At 36.1% G+C, this 19968-nt stretch overlaps 2 protein-coding genes across 6 annotated transcripts; one reads left to right on the top strand and one right to left on the bottom strand.

Annotated features, from left to right (window-relative positions):
• Positions 1 to 786: 786 nt before the first annotated feature.
• LOC114871126 (ATP-binding cassette sub-family G member 4-like) lies at positions 787 to 13014 on the bottom strand. 4 transcript variants are annotated; one of them, XM_029176628.2, is made up of 13 exons: positions 10649 to 10796; positions 10378 to 10550; positions 9247 to 9669; positions 8039 to 8317; positions 5543 to 5660; positions 3449 to 3632; positions 3120 to 3265; positions 2818 to 3056; positions 2454 to 2746; positions 2119 to 2287; positions 1474 to 1730; positions 1237 to 1391; positions 787 to 1166 (listed from the first exon to the last, which is right to left on the bottom strand). In XM_029176628.2, exons 4-13 carry the CDS (start codon positions 8211 to 8213, stop codon positions 977 to 979), a joined length of 1926 nt encoding a protein of 641 aa, XP_029032461.1. In that variant the 5' UTR covers positions 8214 to 8317; positions 9247 to 9669; positions 10378 to 10550; positions 10649 to 10796; the 3' UTR covers positions 787 to 976. The 4 variants fall into 4 exon arrangements, with proteins under 4 accessions (XP_029032461.1, XP_029032462.1, XP_029032463.1 ...); XM_029176629.2 differs by lacking the exons at positions 9247 to 9669; positions 10378 to 10550; positions 10649 to 10796 and adding an exon at positions 12939 to 13014; XM_029176630.2 differs by lacking the exons at positions 5543 to 5660; positions 8039 to 8317; positions 9247 to 9669; positions 10378 to 10550; positions 10649 to 10796 and adding exons at positions 4112 to 4186; positions 4256 to 5525.
• LOC114871125 (lysine-specific demethylase 4C-like) lies at positions 11462 to 19893 on the top strand. 2 transcript variants are annotated; one of them, XM_029176626.2, is made up of 11 exons: positions 11462 to 11642; positions 12318 to 13114; positions 13184 to 13389; positions 13491 to 13846; positions 13916 to 16293; positions 16662 to 16844; positions 16925 to 17224; positions 17297 to 17488; positions 17560 to 17673; positions 17742 to 17834; positions 18016 to 19893. In XM_029176626.2, the coding sequence occupies exons 2-11, from the start codon at positions 12338 to 12340 to the stop codon at positions 18112 to 18114; spliced, it is 4698 nt and encodes a 1565-aa protein (XP_029032459.1). In that variant the 5' UTR covers positions 11462 to 11642; positions 12318 to 12337; the 3' UTR covers positions 18115 to 19893. The 2 variants fall into 2 exon arrangements, with proteins under 2 accessions (XP_029032459.1, XP_029032458.1); XM_029176625.2 differs by having other exon boundaries at positions 11462 to 11668.
• Positions 19894 to 19968: the final 75 nt, after the last annotated feature.

Genomic DNA, 19968 nt, shown 5'->3' with positions numbered 1-19968 from the left:
TCCCGATCAGTCGCTCCGATAACCTTGAAATCAAATTTTATAAAATGTTGTTAATAATTGTTTCAGCGCTTTTTTCTTTTTATTGCAACTCCGTACAAATTAAAATAATTCATGCGATAAGGATTCAGAGGGTAAAATAAATTTTTTCCTTTAAAATCATATAAAATCTTATTTGAAATTTCAAGAAGCTAAAAATGAACAGAACAATTTAATATGATCTTTTTCAATATTCCCCGTTCTATTAATTCTTTGGTAGATTAAATAGTCGGTCTTTACTTGGACTACTAAAAAACATTTTTAATACATGATCATATATTTCTTCGTTCATTATAATTTATAAGAACGAACGTGAAAAGTATAAAAAATATGCTTAAATACGCTCTGTTTGACCTTATGTATACTTATTACGTTTCATGTGAACGTAATTTATACAAAACTTCTATTCTTATCGTACAAGACGAAACAGCATTTAACAGTATTAAAAGAATATCATTGATGAGTGATACATTATCTCAAGATAACAGAATTTTTATTCCTGTTTAGCTGGCAAACAAATCAGTTGTATTGCACAAGAGGGTACCCTTTCTGTTCGCATAGACAAATTAATTCAGTGCCTTTTCGTTTTTAATTAAAGATTTACTTTTCAAAAACCATGGCAATTATTCAAAAGGCACCGAAATAATTTGTACATCTAATGCATTACTCCTTGCATTAAAGAAACCTGCTATACACACTTATGCATATCATTTTTTCTATTTTAATAAAACCGCAATAAATGCAATCACGATCGTTTTAACAAATAGTCTTTATAAAACTTCCTTTTCCTTTTTCTACAGCAACATTTTAAAGGCAAATCAGTCTTTGACGGTAATTTCCTTATATTGTTCTATTTACAGTGAACACAACATGAATTGTTTATAATAAAACCTAATTCATTAAAATCTCACTCATAACATTGGTATTGTTTTTCTTTCCGTTACACACGTTTTTCCAATTTGAATTTCAGCAACGTAAACGTTGACAGATCCAAGATAACGTACAACCCAGCCAATACGATCAAAGAAAAGCAATAATCAGCTTGTTTCATGTCCATGGCACTTAATAGCTTCTCTGGTATAGCAAAGTGGCAATAAACGCCTGAACATGAAAGTTTTGGTCTGTTGTAACTGAAACAGATATTCATAATGATCAGTTAAGTCTATGATAATAAATCGTATGTTCGAAGAGCTTCCTTACCCATAAATGGCAATCATTACACCCTCAAAACCGTATTTAAGAAACGACAAGTGGAATACCCAACGTAACCACGGATGAGCATCTCTAAGTTGAACAAAGAATCCGCTAAATATCAAGAATGGAAGAATCGTAAGTGGTCCAAAGATCATACCATGCTGGAATAATGTAAAACAGAACTCTACAATGTTACAGTCAATTTAATAAACATTGTATATTATTTAGAAACATTGTACAGACCTGGACTTTCATTCCAGTTCCAACCAACAATCCAAACGTTTGAGCAACCAAGCTAATAGCGCAACACATTACCGTGTACAGACAAAATCGTTTGAGTTCGAACAACTGATTGCTCATATAATAGACTATGAGAATGTATAAAGAAATTGCAGCGAATTGAATTGGAATGTCGGCTAATTTGTTGGCCAAATAAAAGGAGTGTAATTTGTACCAGCGATTGAAGTGTTCCCGCATAATGATTGGTAATTCCAAGGGAACTGTTAACAATCAAAAACACTTCAATTTAGTGGCGGGTCGTAGCTAAAATTAGTAGGGGTGCTGCTCCAGAAAATTTTTAGTCTTTGTTTTAAAAATACCGACGCTGCGGGAGCTACAGTCTTCTCTCTCCCGCGCAGCCTCGCGCGCAGCTTCCTATCTGCGCATGCGCGCACAGTCAAACGCCACGCCATTGTGAAGCGCATAGTTCCATACAAAGATTTTTCTATCTTTTTCATAAATGTACAAATATAAAGAAAGAATTAAAGAAAAAAGGACTCGTTATATTAAATGTTATCGAAATAGGGGGTGCTGCAGTTCTACAGTGCCTATACGCAAGCCGCCACTGCTCCAATTAATTATTTTAATCTTTGTAATAATTTCACTTACATGTTGTTACGGTTGCACTGAACGCGCTAAACATTAGAAACATTATATTGAAAAATAGAAGATTGAAATTATCCAACACGTATACAGCGTCCTGTCCGATTCGGAAATAAATTGTACCGACCATCAGAGCGATTATAAAATGCATCGAGAGCCGTGTGAATGTTAATACCTGTAGAAAATGTAAACAGATCATCAATCATTGTTACCCTACTACATAATTTACTGTAATATCAAACTGTCACCAAGGACAACTACTTGAGTGGTTGTATTACATGGTATTCTCTTACAATGTTTCTCTTAAAATAAATCATTACCAATGAAAAAGACTCCATTACCTTATCCCGGGATAGTTTAATGGCATTTCTTTTGAGGAGGACGGCTAACTGTTTCCAAAAATTCGTCGCATATTCTGAGGTGGGTCTGCGTCTAGGGGCGTAATCCGTTTCCATCACGGATCGCTGCCGAAGTGCTTGGAAGGAAGCCATCACGTTTAAAGCGATTACTTCCTCCTGATGATTGGCCGTGGTTACATTGCTCGTTGACCTCCAAGCATTGTTCTTTCCATTTTCGATGGCGTTTATCAGTTTTGATACGTGTCTACCGTAATCTCCATTACAAATCTCCATCACTGTAAGAAAAAAAGATTTACCTCGTCAATGCTTTTTCCTTAACACGTTAAATTGTCACGACTTTACTCACGGTAGTCAGCTGGATTGTAGTGCGTCGGACACTGGAAACCGAGGCCGCTCAAATAAGGTACTAAATTCTGCGTGCTACCGGTATAAACGCAGCTTCCATCAGCTATCACGTAAAGATGATCAACCATGTTCAAAAGAGAAGCGCTCGGTTGGTGAATCGAGCAAATCACCGTTTGTCCTGACTTTGCCAATTGCTTTAGCAATGTTATACAATACTTTGAAGTGACGCTATCTAATCCGCTATAAATTGAATACGACAAGATGATTATTTAATGTTTTTTGAATAATGTACTATATGTATACCTAGTAGGTTCGTCGAGAAACAAAATTGGCGGGCAGTTAATTAATTCTAATGCAATTGCAAGCCTCTTCCTTTCTCCACCGCTGAGTTGTCCTGTACGCGTGTAACGACACGTGTCCAGGCTCATTGTGATCAAGATCTGCTCGATCTGAAACCGTATATAAAAATTGAATCATAGTTAGCTCCAGTTAACAAAGATACCGTCAGGGCCGGCCCTAGGACTAGGGCCCCCATAAGACGATTTTGCGTCTAAGAATAAAGGGGCCCTTTTTCGGAGCTCACCTCGGACCCCCGAAATCTCAGGGCCATCCCCGGACACTGTACAGCATACCTTTTGTTTCTTTTGTTGCGGACTAGCGGTAAGTTTGAGCTCTGCAGCGACGTTCATTGCTTCCTGTACCGTCAACAGTGACTGCAAATTGTCGTTTTGCATTATGTACGCAGACAACCGTCGAAATTCATTGAGATTCCTAGGTTTCGAATTGACCATTATATTCCCAGTCACGTCAGCCGTTCTGAAAAAGAGTCCAAAGCATGTTCATATTCATTTGAATTCAAAATCTTTGCGCAGGCTCGCGCGCAGCTTCCTATGTGCGCAGCCTCGCGCGCATGCGCGCACATTCAAACACCGCGCCACTGAAGATTTATCTATCTTTTTCATAAACTGGGAGATGGCTACTGACATTAAGCTTAAGGATTATATATTGTACAAGTATAAAGAAAGAATTAAAGAAAAAAGGACTTATTATATTAAATGTTATCGACAATATCAAGTGGAAATAGGGGCTGCTGCAGTTCCACAATGCCTATACACGAGCCGCCTCTGAAATCTATATGCATATGAGATTGATTTGCTTGTTTAGAGTTTAATCGTTGATTAAATTTACGTCCCATTCGTTCTGCTTCGGTTATTGACCGATACTTAAGATAAAGCACAATGGTTTATTTAAAACCATCCTTAGGGTAACCTACTTATGGTAATGCTCAAACTAACCGAGGAATCGCAAGATCCGCTCTATCTACAGGGTGATCCATTAGAAACAGTCCGTTTTACAGTTCTCTGTAATTCCTACAAAAGAATATGTATTAATGAAAGATATAGAAACATCAAGAATAAAAGATTTTTTCTTTAAGTCACCTTATCTTTTAAAAAATCTCAGCGAAGTCGTCTAGACTACTGGTATCCTCTTTTACAAGTTTTTCTGTCACCTCTTTTATATGTACACGTAAATGGATGTATTAATAACAAAAGAATATTAACAATTATCGGTCTGTTTCTAATGAATCAATAAGTCTTCAATTATTTTGAGCAATATTTTAACTTTGTAACTACAATCTTCATTAATTAAAAACTCATGAAAGCTGCATTTCTTGGTGCATTCTCGAGTGTGACGCCACGAGAAGCGTTTATCGTTCTTTTATGAAATAAAATATTTCTTTGGTCACGTAGGTTTATCGGCGATATCAGCGTTTCCACCAGTGTGCGTTGCAACCACGCTACTTGACGGAGATCATAGTTTCTTCAGTCAAGTACATAGCAAAATAATTGCACACGGCTGCATGTTGCGTACAGTGACTCAGAAAAATAAATAAACAAAAATACATGTTTCTGAACATCTATGCTTTTCCATTTTTACTTTCAAAAAATACTTTCAATACTTTCAAAAAATTAAAACACCTTTCTGTGTTATCCAAATGCTATACCATAGAAATAAACGTTATCATTTTCGTTCAACGTTATCAACAGATAAAAGGAATGAAAACGATCGAAATGAGGACGCCACGGACCAATAAATATTCAATTGCTAATCTTCCAGAACTTTTAAAATTCTCAGCAGAGGCTGTGCGACGTTTATAAATTAATATTTCACAAGCGAAGATTATTTAAACGTTACTAGAATTGCCACAATGAAATAATTGAACGTAAGGTGTAATAATAGCATAGATCATGCTCGGCGTGTAACATTAAGCTATAAATATTTACAGAAATGCATAGAAAACGCTTTCTAAGAATATCAACGACCTCGTTGCATATGAATAAAAGTATTTCGACGTCTGTTCCATCGCAATCTATACAAATATCATCTTCGTCATAAGCGGAAGTGCTATCTGCAGGGAAGCCACCGTGTATTATGTAATCTCTTTCAGTCATCTGTACCCTTTTAGTGCTTAATGGGTTCATTTCTGTTTCAATTGTTGTCAATTAAAGAGTTGATATTTTAAGTGAATCAAATTATTTGAAACACCCTGCACATCTGCTTGACCAGATCCATTGGCTACTGTGAGTTAATAATCTAAGTACATGTATGTATGTTAATATAATGCTGATGATGATAAATTTATTAAGCTTAATTTTTAACGAGGTTCACGCGAAACGTAAGTGCCAGAATTATAAGTGAGCAAAAAAGATAAGAAGTCTACTAACGTAAATCCTGTCAAAACATCCATCAGCGTCGATTTTCCAGCACCAGATAATCCCATTATTGCAGTCAGTTCGCCGGCTCTGAATTCACCGCTCAAGTTTTTCAGCAATTCGGTCTTCTCTGAAACAGATATCCATGTCAATGCTTTCTAAAAACTCGAATCGTTAAATGATACGACGTATTAAAATACTGGAGAAAGTGGAATATTAAGAAACATTTGTACACCCTGTTTTATAGTAAAAGAAATAACATTGTTGAACATAACGATTTGTATTTAATTTGTTTAAACCGAAACGAGTGGCTCTCCTTATCTCTTTATCTTCCTAATCTGTCTTTTAACGCCACGTGATGTCCAAAAGTACACCATACATTCTATGAGTAGTCTAAAAGGTTTCGAAAGAGTTATTAGAAAAAGAAAAAATTGATATTTCATGTTAGACGTCTGCTAAAGAGAACTATAAATACAATAAAAAAATACTGAATACTCGTTTAACATACTGACATCGATTTCCGGATCACAAGTGTTGCTTTCACCTTGAAACTTTAACGCATTGCTCGAGTATTAATTAACCTAATAAATTGTACAGAATTTACAAAATCGTCTTACGAGGGCCCCGGTCGGCCGCCTAATCTGCCTAGGCCCAGGACCGGCCCTGGCTTCCGGATGCAGGGCATCCGCCATTGCACCGAACTACATTATTAAAAATATTTACGGGATATTATGCAAGTGAGCGTATGATTGTTAAGCCAGTAATTAATACTCCTGTTAAAATTTATGATAGCTCATTAGTTCACCTCGTCCTGTTTTCATACGACCATGCAATCTAGTGCATCAGGCCTCGCTAATGTTTCCAAACACGATCACGGAAACCGATTGTTCCCGCTAACGTAAAAAGTATAATCAATAATTTAAACGAAGTTAACTTATGGGGATACTCTTTCGTATCTTTGATCATGACAAAATTATTAGATTTGTTACAGACGACACAATTCTATTATTATTACTGAAAGGAGTATTAACACCATGTTCGTTGGATGTTTCAGGGTTAATAAACTTATAAGAGAGTACGGTCACAGACGAGACGCGACAACATGCATCATTCTGCGCATAATCTATTTATACAGCCTCAAGCGACTTCTCAAGCATTCGAACTCGACAAACCTTGTTTCAGCGGATAATATAAATATATAAATAATGCTGGTGCCTTCTATTAATTCTACGATAATTTATACTGTTTACTTTATTACCGATCTTAGATAAGTATTCTAAAATCGTTTCACTCGATGGAGGGTAATAATAGATGATAAGTAAATTACACGTTTTAAACTAACATTATTAGTGATCAGTACGTATGCCATTGTAAGATCTAAGGCAGTGTACACATCATCGCGAACAAGCCATTCATTATCCGAATCACTCATAAGTAGCTATTATTTATTTTAATTATCAGCAACCGCCTAATGTTTCCTTCATTTCAATTCCTGATTTTGACTTATACAATTTCATATATCATTTACATGCGCCTGGTCGCCTACAACAAGGGATCACGTTACAACCGCAGAACTGAATTTCCATAATCATTAAATAGTCAGCCGTATCGCGTATAATTTGATATAGTTCATTTATGTTAACATGGCAGTGTTATCTTGTTAAGCTTACTGATACCAAAGCAACATTTTTCTTCCACGTGCCACTGGCTGCCATTACAAGTATAATTATTTTATTAAGCTCTGATAATGCGTACAATGCTGCATAAACGATCACTAATTTCTTTTCCAATCGAAAAGACATTTCTGATCATTGCGTCTCAATAATTACATTCTCGTTGAATGATTTAGATTCTGCCTGAAACATATCGGATTGAATGAGTGACGTGCCGTTATATTACGATAAGAAAAGTCGGATAAGGAATACTGCAAACAAAGATTCGTAAAATACAGCTTTCTTTTTAAATATGTACATTAATGTCGACGGTTTGCTTTATGACTGACGCTTTCTTAAATATGACCCAGTCTTGACAAGTATTAATTTAAAGAAAAGTAATATTTCTTCCTTTTATGCACCAGTGATCTAAAGGGGGTCAAGATGAGTAGCCTCTACGGCCTAGTGGCTGATGTCGGGCTCATCGAATTAACCCAGGGGTGGACAAATAGCGGTCCTCTAAGAGCTTTTTGTGGCCCGCCAAAACAGTCAGAAAGATCCGCCTTGAAGATTCGTCTCGTATTTAGATAAATTGAATAAAATTGCCACTATTTTATTGATTTTTAGTGATTTTCTGAAATGCCAAGTTAATTAATGAATGCAATCATTTTTAAAAGGTGCGGCCCTCCGCTAACCTCCGCTTCCACAAAGTGGCCAAAACAATTGCCCGCCCCTGAACTAACCCAATAAACCAGCAGGATGTCACAAAATAACTTTAAGATCTAGGTGACTTTAGGGACATTTTATTTCCCCACCCGCTTTCTGACTACTAATACTAACTAACATTTCTTCTTACCTCTGGAAAATATCCATGGACGGGCTTTATAGGAAATATCCTCGAATACTAAGAATATCGAGTTGTCGATGTCCATTTGATCGTCTACCTTTTTCGTACTGCTTGGTGCGTTTTCCGAACTAGACACCGCGTGTCTCAGCTGCTGCTGCATTTCGATGAGTACTTTCGTGCCCATTTTTCTCCTTCGTTTCCTCCTAGTATGTACATCCGAGTTTTCACTCCGTCTGCTTTCACTTTCGTTTCTCAATCACCGATGGGTTCTTTTAATTTTATTCGACACTAAACACACAACAAGACACGCGTGAAAATGAAAAGATAAAAATGAAATGAAAAACAACACGATGCATTGTGGGCGGACATTCATGTACAAGGCAAACAGCGTCGCCCGCGGCGAGACATTTATTGTTGATGCTAAATTTTAATTATATTAATAAACTATTCTATCATTATCACAGCGAAAATCACTGTACAAGATTATAAAATGTTGGCAACGCGTTCATCGCTTTTTCTTCATCATTTGAATTGCAAATAGCAACACGTGTAGTATGAAAGTTTAATGGAATACTTTTTGCCTCGTGCCTTACGCAGAAATAGTATATAATACTAGGACACCATCAGCTTTTATTTGCAGTAAAAGTAACTTTAACAGAGTTGGGGACACAATATAGCAATTAAAAATCGATTAAAATAAAACAAAAGAACCCGAGTTTTAATTTACGGATCAGGAATTCAAATTTCGCGCGATAGCTTCGCTCCCAATAAAAGATACTGCAAGCGTATATACGTATATAAAACACTAAGCTTGTTATGAAATCTACTTTGAAATAGTTTCAAAATTTCCACGAGCCAAAACTTGAAATCTAAAGAGCTCTCAAACGCCCATATCGCTCGAATGTTTGTATTATCGGCTTCAGACGCACTACCACCATGAAGAGTTCCGAGATCAAGGAGCAACGAACGAAATACAATCGCGCTTCTTTCTTTTTTTGCGGTTCATAATATCCGCCACGTGCCTTGCAATGATTCTAACAAGTCCGTCAGAAAACATATACAGTGTGTCATCAGACATTAACATTGTAAATGAAGTTAGTAAGCATACGATGATAAACACTGATAAAATATTGAGTTTAACTGATATATTCATCAAATGCCAAGCATTCGATAAATGTATTGAATAAAAATTTTCTCTCATCGAGCGTAACACGTACCGATAAGATTTTTCACAAGTATCGAACAGCCACTATGTCAACACTGCCTTACAATAAATAATCCTAGAATAATTTTATATCTGTTGCACTTTGTAGCACGATTGTTGACGTATAATCGAAGGCGACGCGTCGTGAACCGCATACAAATGTCGCGACAAGTAAGCCACGCCGTAAGTACAAAAAGTAAAGGTCGCCTTCGAAAGCGTACACCTTGTGCGCGCTTGGAGGCGTGTTGCTGTACTACTGATGATTCCGAGGCGAGACAAAGCTTCATAATTCTCCCTCCTCTCCTTGGTTAATAACCACGCACGTTCCAACGAACGCGGAGGAGTTCGGTTGACTGAATTGCCTAGTCCAAATAATTAACCCGTTCTACGCTGATCAAACAGTTTCCATGTTTATCGATTGAAATATTTGAACCTCCTGTAATGCATTCAACCGTGAAATTGAGAATTCTAAATGAAAAAATCGATGAGAAATACATTCACCACGTTCTTGTAACACGTTGATTGCCACAGTGAAAGTAGGCATGTATTGTGGAACGTATTGAAGCTCTAATTATTAAGAATAGGAATAGTTCATTTTCAAATTTCACACATTCTATTTGATATTTTACATTATTTAAAATAATGTTTTTCTATTTTCTTTTAATTTCTTTTAATTACAATTTGCGGTGCCGGCCACCGGTAACCCTCATGGCATTCAACGCGTTAAGATGCCTCACAGTTTTAACATGGCTTTGTACATTATCTGTTTCTTCGGTAATTAACTATCGAGATGCGATTTCTAGATAAGGATTAATGGATTTTGGATGACAGAACTTTGAATATTGATAATTTTTAGTAATGACTATTGTTAGGATGCTTGCCGGAAACTCCCTCTTTGTTAGCATAAGAGAATGATTCATAAGTATGTGTGTCTAGGTTGGACTCCTGATTGTTTGGACATTATCAGGGTCACTTTCTTTGTATGAAAAAGAAGTGTCAATTAATGCAAAAAAGCTGATAAAATTGTAGACATTACAGAATGGAGATCTCGATTGAACAAAATAGCACAAATTAATATAATAATTGAATTCATACCTCTATCGAACGATTATTTATCAAATGTTATCAATCTTTAAATAATCACCTGTTTAATAAATCGATTTGTGATAAACAACAGCAGGTGTGCAATGAAACAGATCATTCAACAATGTTGCTTTATCAGGCCTTTTTGTATGAAATTCTTAAAAATATGTTTATCTTATTCCATCGGGGCATTATCTTCCGAGAGTTCTACAAAATGGCCCCGCATCTCCTACACTATTTGTTGATAAAGAATAAAAATTATATGAGAATGTATTGTGTTTGAATAAAAACGAGGTAATGTTTTAAACATTCGGTTACTATTGAATTATTACCACTTTCTCTTTAGATGTACGACCTTGTTTCATGTTAGTGTTGAAAGCTCACTGGTGTCTGCATACACTATCTATATCTGTACAATATTGCACGAGCTGATACTTAAATAATAGTACAGCTGTATTTCTCTCTTGTGAATATTATGCTGCTTGTTTGTTATAATTCTTGCCATTTTGGCAAAGTTACAAAATACTCTGTAAAATTGCATCAATGTATTAAGCACGCGTAACTGTGCAACTATGTTTGCTTATACATAAGTATCGGAATATATATTGAAATATATAGATTTAGAAACTTACAGATTGTATCTAAATTAGGATCGAATAGAGTCGATTGAAACTAAAGTTAATATTACTTACCAAATATTATAACATTTACCATTTTTTAAAATTGTATTATGATGTTTTGAATCTTTCTAACCGTAACGTGCAACTAAATTAATGCAGGAAACATTTTTTATCTACCGAGTATCGAGTTGTTGCGGATGAATCACGTGGGATGGCGCTCGGTACACGATAAATTAAATATTTTTTGAAAGATCAGGATTTCATTCTTGCTAATACCTAAATTTCACTTAAAAAGATACGAATAATATTCATTTAGGATTCAAATTAGTTCTCCAAATTATACGGTTATGATGCACTAAATACATAAAATAAATAATACATTTTTTTCAATCTATGTCATTTCTAACCTCGTAGCGTTTGCGTGTAGGTAGAAACATCTATGAAGGAAAATACTGGTTACTTGGGAATACATTTAATAACAGATTTCTGTGATAATATCGATGATAAATAATGTACGTGACAAAATGCAAAAATTTAAATTTCCCGCTATTTACGCATGCGCGTTTAATTAAGCGTCTAAGACCTGATTCAGTGTTTGAACGCCATCTTTATTGGCTTTACATGACGCGCGGGGTAGCGCGGTGGATGTGTCAAATCGCGAGAACGACGGCAATATTTAGTTGAACATGGTGTTTATACAAAAGAGGTGATTATTCGCGTTGAATTATCGATGTAAGTAACGCATCCTGCTTGACGATAACGCGATAAATCGTACGATTTTGAATGTGTTCATTCGTATCGGTCAATATTACTGCCAACACGAGATTTCGTGATCAGCCATCATTTGTACGGTGAAAACACCCTTGAAGAAACTAACATGTGATAGAAACACCGAAGGCGATGCTTCTTTTACGTTCTAACGATATGTCACATTTGCTTCTCCGACCGATAGACAGATATAAATAAATATATATCAGGAATTTCTTGACAATAGATATCATCCATTTTGTTTATGCTCATCCGGCACCTCTCGTCTCAAAAACATCGACACCTCGCTTTTATCCTCTCCGTTTGAATGTTATTTGTAAAAACATAAAATTGGAGTATAATGAATGAAATTTCTTTCAAACGCTATCACTATTTCAATAGACCGTTTTTTGCATGATGATGCAACTGTTGCAGTGACTGTAAATATAGATGCGTTATGAGCGAATGTTTACATATTACATGTTTACATATTTGTAGCTATTGCTTTTTATATAATTACCTTTGAATAAAGTATATATTTTTAAACCATACTCACAATCATTCTCCTTAAGAATGTTGCTTACTTAATTTCAATACCTAATTACAAAATGCTAATTCTTTTTTTAATTTTCAGGTGTATAAACTAGATAAAAAATGGTTAGTAACAATTCACGGGGTACTCCCCGTATACAGGTTTTTAGACCTACATACGAAGAATTTAAGGATTTTACTAAATATGTGGAGTACATGGAAAGTAAAGGAGCCCACAAAGCTGGTTTAGCGAAAGTTATTCCGCCACCTGAATGGGTACCAAGGAAAGGAGGCTACAATTTAGACAACTTAGATCTTACTATTCCTGCTCCAATTTGTCAGGTGGTAACTGGCAAACAGGGTCTTTACCAGCAAATTAATATACAGAAGAAATCTATGACCGTTAAAGAATATAGTAAACTGGCCAATTCCGAGCGATATAATACTCCACGTCATTTTGATTACGAAGATTTGGAAAGAAAGTACTGGAAGAATATAACATACGTAGCGCCCATATACGGGGCGGATGTATCTGGCTCGTTAACCGATCCGGACGTAAAAGAATGGAATATCAACCATTTAGGAACGATCCTCGATTACGTGAACAAAGACTATGGTATATCTATCGACGGTGTTAACACGGCGTACTTGTATTTTGGAATGTGGAAAACCACGTTCGCATGGCACACGGAGGACATGGATTTGTATTCGATAAACTACTTACATTTCGGTGCTCCAAAGACATGGTACGCCATACCACCGGAACATGGACGAAGATTGGAAAGACTTGCCAGCGGCTTTTTTCCATCGAGCTACCAAAGTTGTCAAGCGTTTTTACGTCACAAAATGTCTCTCATCTCTCCTCAGATATTGCGGCAATATTCGATTCCATGCAATAAAGTAAGTTTGAATTAAAAAACGAGTACAAAGAATTATAGACTATAATGAATCATTTATTTTTTCTTCTAGATAACTCAAGAAGCTGGAGAAATAATGATTACCTTTCCTTATGGCTATCACGCTGGCTTTAATCACGGATTCAATTGCGCTGAATCAACTAATTTCGCTGCACCGCGATGGGTAGAGTATGGTAAAAGGGCTACACAATGTACATGTAGTAAAGATATGGTTAAAATATCAATGGACACTTTTGTCAAGCGTTTTCAGCCAGAAAGGTAATGAGGGAAAGTTGTTAGAAAGGTGTATACTAGTTAAAATCAATTTATAGTATTATTAAAGATTCTAAAATAAACTAATCAGAAGTGTTGCATTTCAGGTATGAATTATGGTTACGCGGAGAAGATATCGGTCCTCATCCGGAGGATCCTAGACAAACAGCCGCACCTATGCCTTCTCAGATGGATCTTCTGTGTAGCAATAGTAGTAACGGTCAATTGCCTCAGAGCTATCTGAATGCAGCTCCAAAAAATAAACGTCATACGATACATAAGAAGAAGAATATCATGGCAACGAACCCGGACGTTGATATGGAAGAGCTAGTGAATCGTCCGGATATTCCTCCTGACGTGAAGAAAGTATTACAAGATCTAGAATTAGAGGAGGTGGATGATGGGCCAGACGAGCAACAGTTAGAAGTTCTCGAAGACATATGGCTGAAAGCTGGAGAAATGGGTAAAGAATTGTATCTTTTGATTAATTTCTATGTGTAATTTAATTAATAATTATTTATACCGATCACAGATGTACACGAGGCTTCTGTTTACGATGATGGTTACAATCGTAAAAAGAGTCGGAAGCGAAAGAAGAAGAACGCCGATAAGGATAAATCAAAGTCCAAAAGGGATTCTAACAAAAGTATTATAGAAAACGTGACGGTGAAGACTGAAATAAAAGTGGAACCAGACGATAGCTTTAACTACGAATCTTCCTCGTTCCCGGATCAAAGCATCGAGTTAGATAACGACAGTCACGAAGATAGCAATGTAATTACGAATGATATTACTGGAAGCATTAAACTGGAGGATGCTTCTGATTTCTCCGAGGCCACCGAGAAGCCGGTTAAGAAGAAGAAGAAGCATTCAAAGTCTGGGGAACAGAAGAAAGCGAAATCAAAGAACGTGAATAAAACTAAACGTAAACATTTGAATATATCTATCTTCGATATTAACGAACCTTTGGACGTGTCCGACGCTGACGTCCAAAGGAAGCTTATGGCTATGCCGAGTCTTCACGCGCATAAATCATTGACTGACAGTCAATCAAGGATAAATGATATATCGGAGAGTATCATTTTCACCGATAACGATACTGATACAAGCCCAGTCAAGGTTAAAACTGTTTTAAACATTGCAAGTAGCGGTCAAGTAGCAAGTTCTATTTATAGTGATACGAAGGGGACAGATAATACGGATGAACGGATAAATGTATATACAAAGAGTACCAAGAAGACTAACCCTGTATCCATCAAAACGTTCGGTAAACAGCAATCGTTATTAAAAACTAATGTTTTCGAGCAAGCGAAACCAATGAAAATAGATAAAGCTGTTGAATCTGAATTCATAGGTGACGATACAAAAATTATATTGCAAGATGGAAAATCATCGAGTTACCCTGTTTGTAAAAGCGTAGGTACAATGTTGACCGAAAGATCGATACCTAATTATTCGAAGAAGGATATTATTAAAGCGCCTAGGTTGAGCGTTTTGAAATCAGCATACGTGTCCGCGACCGAGGTTTCTCCTAAAGTTGATCCTGAAAGATTGATCGCTGAGGAAAACGATAACCGTGCGTTATCGAACAACGTTGTAGTTTTACCAAAGACCTGGCCTATCGCCAAACCCCGCGAGCCTAAACTTTCCACTCCAGGTATAATGTTCGTGAACCCTGGCTTCGCCAACCCACCGATTCTTCAGAAAGAAACGATAGTGAAAGAGTCGAGAACCGATTCGAAGACTTTAGAACTTTCGAAATCTGTGACCCCGTGTACTATTCAAATACCACAGATGGAAAGTATCTTTACCAAGAGTGCAGTATTGTCGCAACCGCTCGCGCAGACTATTGCGTGTCAGAATATAAGCGGAAACACGGACGTTAAAATCCTGGGGAAAAGATCTACAACGGACACGTCGAAAATGATGGCGACAAAATTCTGGCAACTTTCTAGCAACAACAGTAACGTGTTCTTTGCGAAAGATACCAAAGAAGATGCGCAAGTTTATACTTCGACCAGTTTGGATAACTCTGAGATATCCGCTTCATCTTCCTCGTTGGGTTTACCAACCAACAGCGGCAACACCTTCTTTTTCACGGCTGCTCCTAAATATACGAACGTCTCGGAGAAGCAGTCATCGATGACGATTGATTTCAATAAAAGATGTGCAAGAAATCCTGCACCGATGCCTAATGTAACAGGTTCAATAGTGAAGATCGTACCAAAGTTACAGGATCATCTTCTTCTGAAGACGTTGAATCAACACGATGAAGGGTGTAGTAGAAAAACTGTAAAAAAAGCAAGTACTATTGTTAGTAATGTAAAAAGCGTATCCACCCAGGTGGATCATCCATTGGAGATAATCAATTTGAATTATACTACGAGTCATTCCATCCCGGATTTACAAGCTGCCCAGAGAACGATTACTATTCATCAGGAGCAATTTTCTAACGTGATCGAGCCTGGTGATAAACTACAAACCCAGAATGTACAGAGATCTTCTGATAATATATATGCAAACATGCCATCGTTGAAGCCAATTAAATTAATGTCCAGGCGAAAGTCGAAGGAAAAACTGAAGAAAGCGACCACTAGGAAAAAGGAAGTTGAAACAAAAACCTTGATGCCTAATCCGGATGAGGCAAACATAGCGACATGTTCTATAAGTCAATCGCCTTCTGTATCTAATAGAGTGTCGATGGTACCGGGACACATATCTGATATGTTATATCCTAGCGTTCCAAATAATGATCTTCTGAAAGCATTCAACGATTATTGGAGCGCTCAGATTTCTCATTGCGCAATTTGTGCACCCTTCACCTCGAGTTGCAACGGACACGGCAGGCTAATGCCACCGGATTGGAAATATTGTAAACCCACCGTCTTACCAGATAGTTCTCCAATATGGGTGAGTTTTTATCGTCAAAACAATGTTGATCAGTGGCGGCTCGCGTATAGGCACTGTGGAACTGCAGCATCCCCCTATTTCCACTTGATATTATCGATAACATTTAATGTCAATAGCCATCCCGCAGTTTATGAAAAAGATAGAAAAATCTTCAGCGGCGTGGTGTTTGACTGCGCGCGCATGCGCACATAGGACGCTGCGCGCGAGGCTGCGCAGTAGAGAGAGCGCTGTCGCTCCCGCAATGGCGGTTTTTTTAAAACAAGCTAAAGATTTTCTGGAACAACACCCTCCACTAATTTTAACTACGAGCCGTTACTGATGTTGATTGTCTTGAGATAACTAAATATTTATTTTCTGTATCTTTCTAGGTGTCTGCAAGTGTATTTGTTGCAAATTCAAAGGAACAAGTAGTTGAGCCTGAAAATGATAAGCTTTTACGTTGTAGAGAATGTCACGTCACGGTCCATGCTTCCTGTTACGGGATTACCGTATTGCCTACAGACTTAAGAAATTGGGCTTGCGATAAATGCAAGGCTGGTAAAACCCAAGTGGTACGTAGTGTTATATGATTATCATTCGTTTCTTCGAAAATGATTAAATGTTCAATTAATTTGTTTTTATTTTGTGTAAGATGTGTTGCCTGTGCCCGATGCGTGGTGGTGCTCTAAAGCGTACCAGCGATAGCAGTTGGGCTCACATATTGTGCGCCCTACTGCTACCAGGCGTCACCTTTAAAGATGCTATAAATAAGGATCCTATAAATGTATTAACTATCAAACCCAACATCGTTAAACAACATTGTTGTTACTGCGGACAAAAGGATGGAGCCTGTTTGAGTTGCAACGAATGCGGTAACTTGTTTCACCCATCGTGCGGTCTGGTTTCCGGTGCAACTTTTACCGTACCGGTATATAATTCACCGGAGCTTCAGGTATTTTCTTTCACAAATTCCGTAGAATTTTTACGTTTGATTTATGTTTGCAATAATGAGATTTACGTACAGGTAACCTGTGATGGTCACGATGATGGTAAAGAGAAAATACCAACGATTCGACAGGGTGAAATTGTATGGGCAAAACACCGTAATACTCGATATTACAAGGGCAAAGTAGATTCTATACATGATACTTTGTTTTATATGGTCACATTCAGTGACGACAGTTTCAGTGAAGATTTATACCCGTCAGATATAATGGTGGGTTACACGATTTTTTTTTTTTTTCTCTCTGGTTATACTTCAAATTGTTACAAATACCCTTTTTGTAGAATTATGATCCTGGAAACCCACCGCCACAAGGGGCCGCAGTTATCGTTAAATGGACTGATGGAAATTTCTACGATGGTATCTTTGGGGGTACAAATCACCGTATCATGTACACTGTAAGTGACAATCATCGTTAGAGTTGAATGTTAATAATATTTTCTAATAATTTGTTATTGTACTTAAGGTCATTTTTGAAGATGGTTCGCAACTCGTATTAAAACGAAACGAGATATACAGTTTACAAGAAGATATGCCAAAAAGAGTGCGTTCACGTCTGGTGAGTTTAGTGTTAAATTAATTTATCCTTTGTTGGAGTTTACTTTATTTATGATTGTTTCAAACGAATCGCCTTGCTTTTTCTTTCCTTTCTGTCGTACTTTTTTTTATTTTTTTTATTTGTCTCTTGGCACCTTTGATCTTACGTTGGTTTTGATTATTTTTCATTAATTTTATTAAAGTCCGTTGCGACCGAAATGAAGCACCGATATCATCTGTATGGCGCAGAGGATGAATTAGAAGCGCATAGAAAGGTGAAACAGTCTAAATATTGTGATTAAATGAAAATCATATATACAATTTGATGTAAATAATTAATAGAGACAAATAATATTCAGTCGCTGTAAATAACATACACGAATAATGTACCTAAGTAATTTGGTCTTCTCTAAGCGTGTATATGCATTCGGATTAGACCAAACCGATAGATTCTTTTTTTTCTTCGTCATATTCGTTTTTCTTTTCATTTCTCTGTTTCTTTTTTTTTTCAATTATTATCTTCACGTTTCAAACTTCACCGATATTTTGATCGGCATTGTAGTTACGTCTTTAAGTACACTATTAATTTGCTGCTTATCACTCATTTCCAGTATCAATAAAAATTCTTCCTGGTTTAAGAATTTCATATATTAGATGTACAGATTAATTAAAGTGGCTCGAGAATACGATAATGGTAACGATTATTTGAATAATCGGTAAATTTTCGATTAATTAATTTGTACGCTTAATATAACGTGGAGAAAAGTATTAAAGAAACCGCAACGTTACATGTTTACAATAATAATGCGTGCTTTTCGTGACTATAAATAGACAATTTTCAAATTTTTAATCTTTTATCGCATTATTAGAAAATAATTTACCACCAATCAAGATCTGCGTAACGAAAACGAAGCATGGAATTTTTTCTTATTCATTGTATCAACTTACAGCAATTTACACCAAGATTTGACAGGTAATTAGCAAGCGATAAGGATCAAAGAAATATTTAATAAATCAAATTTGTGAGATCACGTGTCTGTATATATTTACAGAATATGTTTTTAAATAATTAACCCACGTGGGTTTAGATTAGAAGTCACTTTTTTACTTTGTTCTATGGATAAGAAAACGAAATTGGAAACATCACATATTTCTGTGTGAGTATTTGTTTAAAAAATCTTTTTTAATATATAACATATGCCGTTGAAAGCATTATGTAGAATTCTACTTAGGTATAAAAACACTTTTCAGTAGACTCTCAGTAGTTTCCCAAGAGATTACACTGTGTACGTTATTACACAATAAATTGAATTATACCTAAATAAAAGGTACAAATGAGATTGTCTACTGTAATGTTTATTTGTAAATCAGTGTAATAGATAGATTGCTGTTCTTGTATTTGTTATGAATTCTATAAATTATTTCGATCAAGTACATAGTTGTGTTTTGACTGTACTTAATAAATTGAGTGTACATTTCAAGTTGCTATTTCAAATGAGGCTATTGATCCTTTTAACATAGCGAATCATGTCATCAATTTTTTTTTTTTCTTTATTTATCTACGCCATTCACGCGTCCATCGTCTAACGAAAATTTGTAATATAAAAATGTCATTCGTCATACGGTATTCTGTATCACGGTTTCTTATAATACGGTGTACACGTTTTGAAATTTTTTTACAAAATTTCTTCCTTTTTAGTTCATAATTGAACATAATCTGCGTGACACAGTGAACGTTTGACAGAGCACCATCAATGTAACACATATGTATGTATATTTGTAGATGAAAGTTGTCACTCAAAATATTGTTCATAATGATCTCTTGAAATTCGTTTCCTAATTTTACTTAAGAAACAGATATGCGCGCGCGTGTCAAGAAAAACGATCATTTTAATCTAATGTAATTTATGAAAAGTGAAATTTCCTTCGACCACTTTATAATACCTACTGTTTAAATCAGGTCGTGGAAATTGTATTAGCGTTCTATGATATTAATAAGAAAAAAAAATAAGAGAAAATGTTGATGTATCCAAGTGTAGAGACATTGGATACAACGTACAATAAAAACAGAATATAAAATATGACAATGTATTTTCTTAATTCCTTAGAAATTGTTCTTATGAATTCATGGAGAACAATAAAAAGTTGTAATGAAG

The sequence above is a fragment of the Osmia bicornis genome, chromosome 5 (assembly GCF_907164935.1).
Source record: "Osmia bicornis bicornis chromosome 5, iOsmBic2.1, whole genome shotgun sequence".
Classification (NCBI taxonomy): domain Eukaryota; kingdom Metazoa; phylum Arthropoda; class Insecta; order Hymenoptera; family Megachilidae; genus Osmia; species Osmia bicornis.
Note: the sequence above shows the minus strand (reverse complement) of the source record. Positions and strands in the feature narration are given on the sequence as shown.

Excerpts from the sequence above, each read along its gene's own strand:
- LOC114871125 (XM_029176626.2), top strand. The coding sequence starts at position 12,338 with ATGGTTAGTAACAATTCACGGGGTACTCCCCGTATACAGGTTTTTAGA. Across the intron at positions 13,847-13,915 it reads GCTGAAAGCTGGAGAAATGG|ATGTACACGAGGCTTCTGTT; the intron begins GTAAAGAATTGT and ends TACCGATCACAG. Across the intron at positions 16,294-16,661 it reads CAGATAGTTCTCCAATATGG|GTGTCTGCAAGTGTATTTGT; the intron begins GTGAGTTTTTAT and ends GTATCTTTCTAG.
- LOC114871126 (XM_029176629.2), bottom strand. The coding sequence starts at position 8,213 with ATGGGCACGAAAGTACTCATCGAAATGCAGCAGCAGCTGAGACACGCG. Across the intron at positions 3,057-3,119 it reads TTTCTCGACGAACCTACTAG|CGGATTAGATAGCGTCACTT; the intron begins GTATACATATAG and ends TTCAATTTATAG. Across the intron at positions 1,392-1,473 it reads GAACTGGAATGAAAGTCCAG|CATGGTATGATCTTTGGACC; the intron begins GTCTGTACAATG and ends ACATTATTCCAG.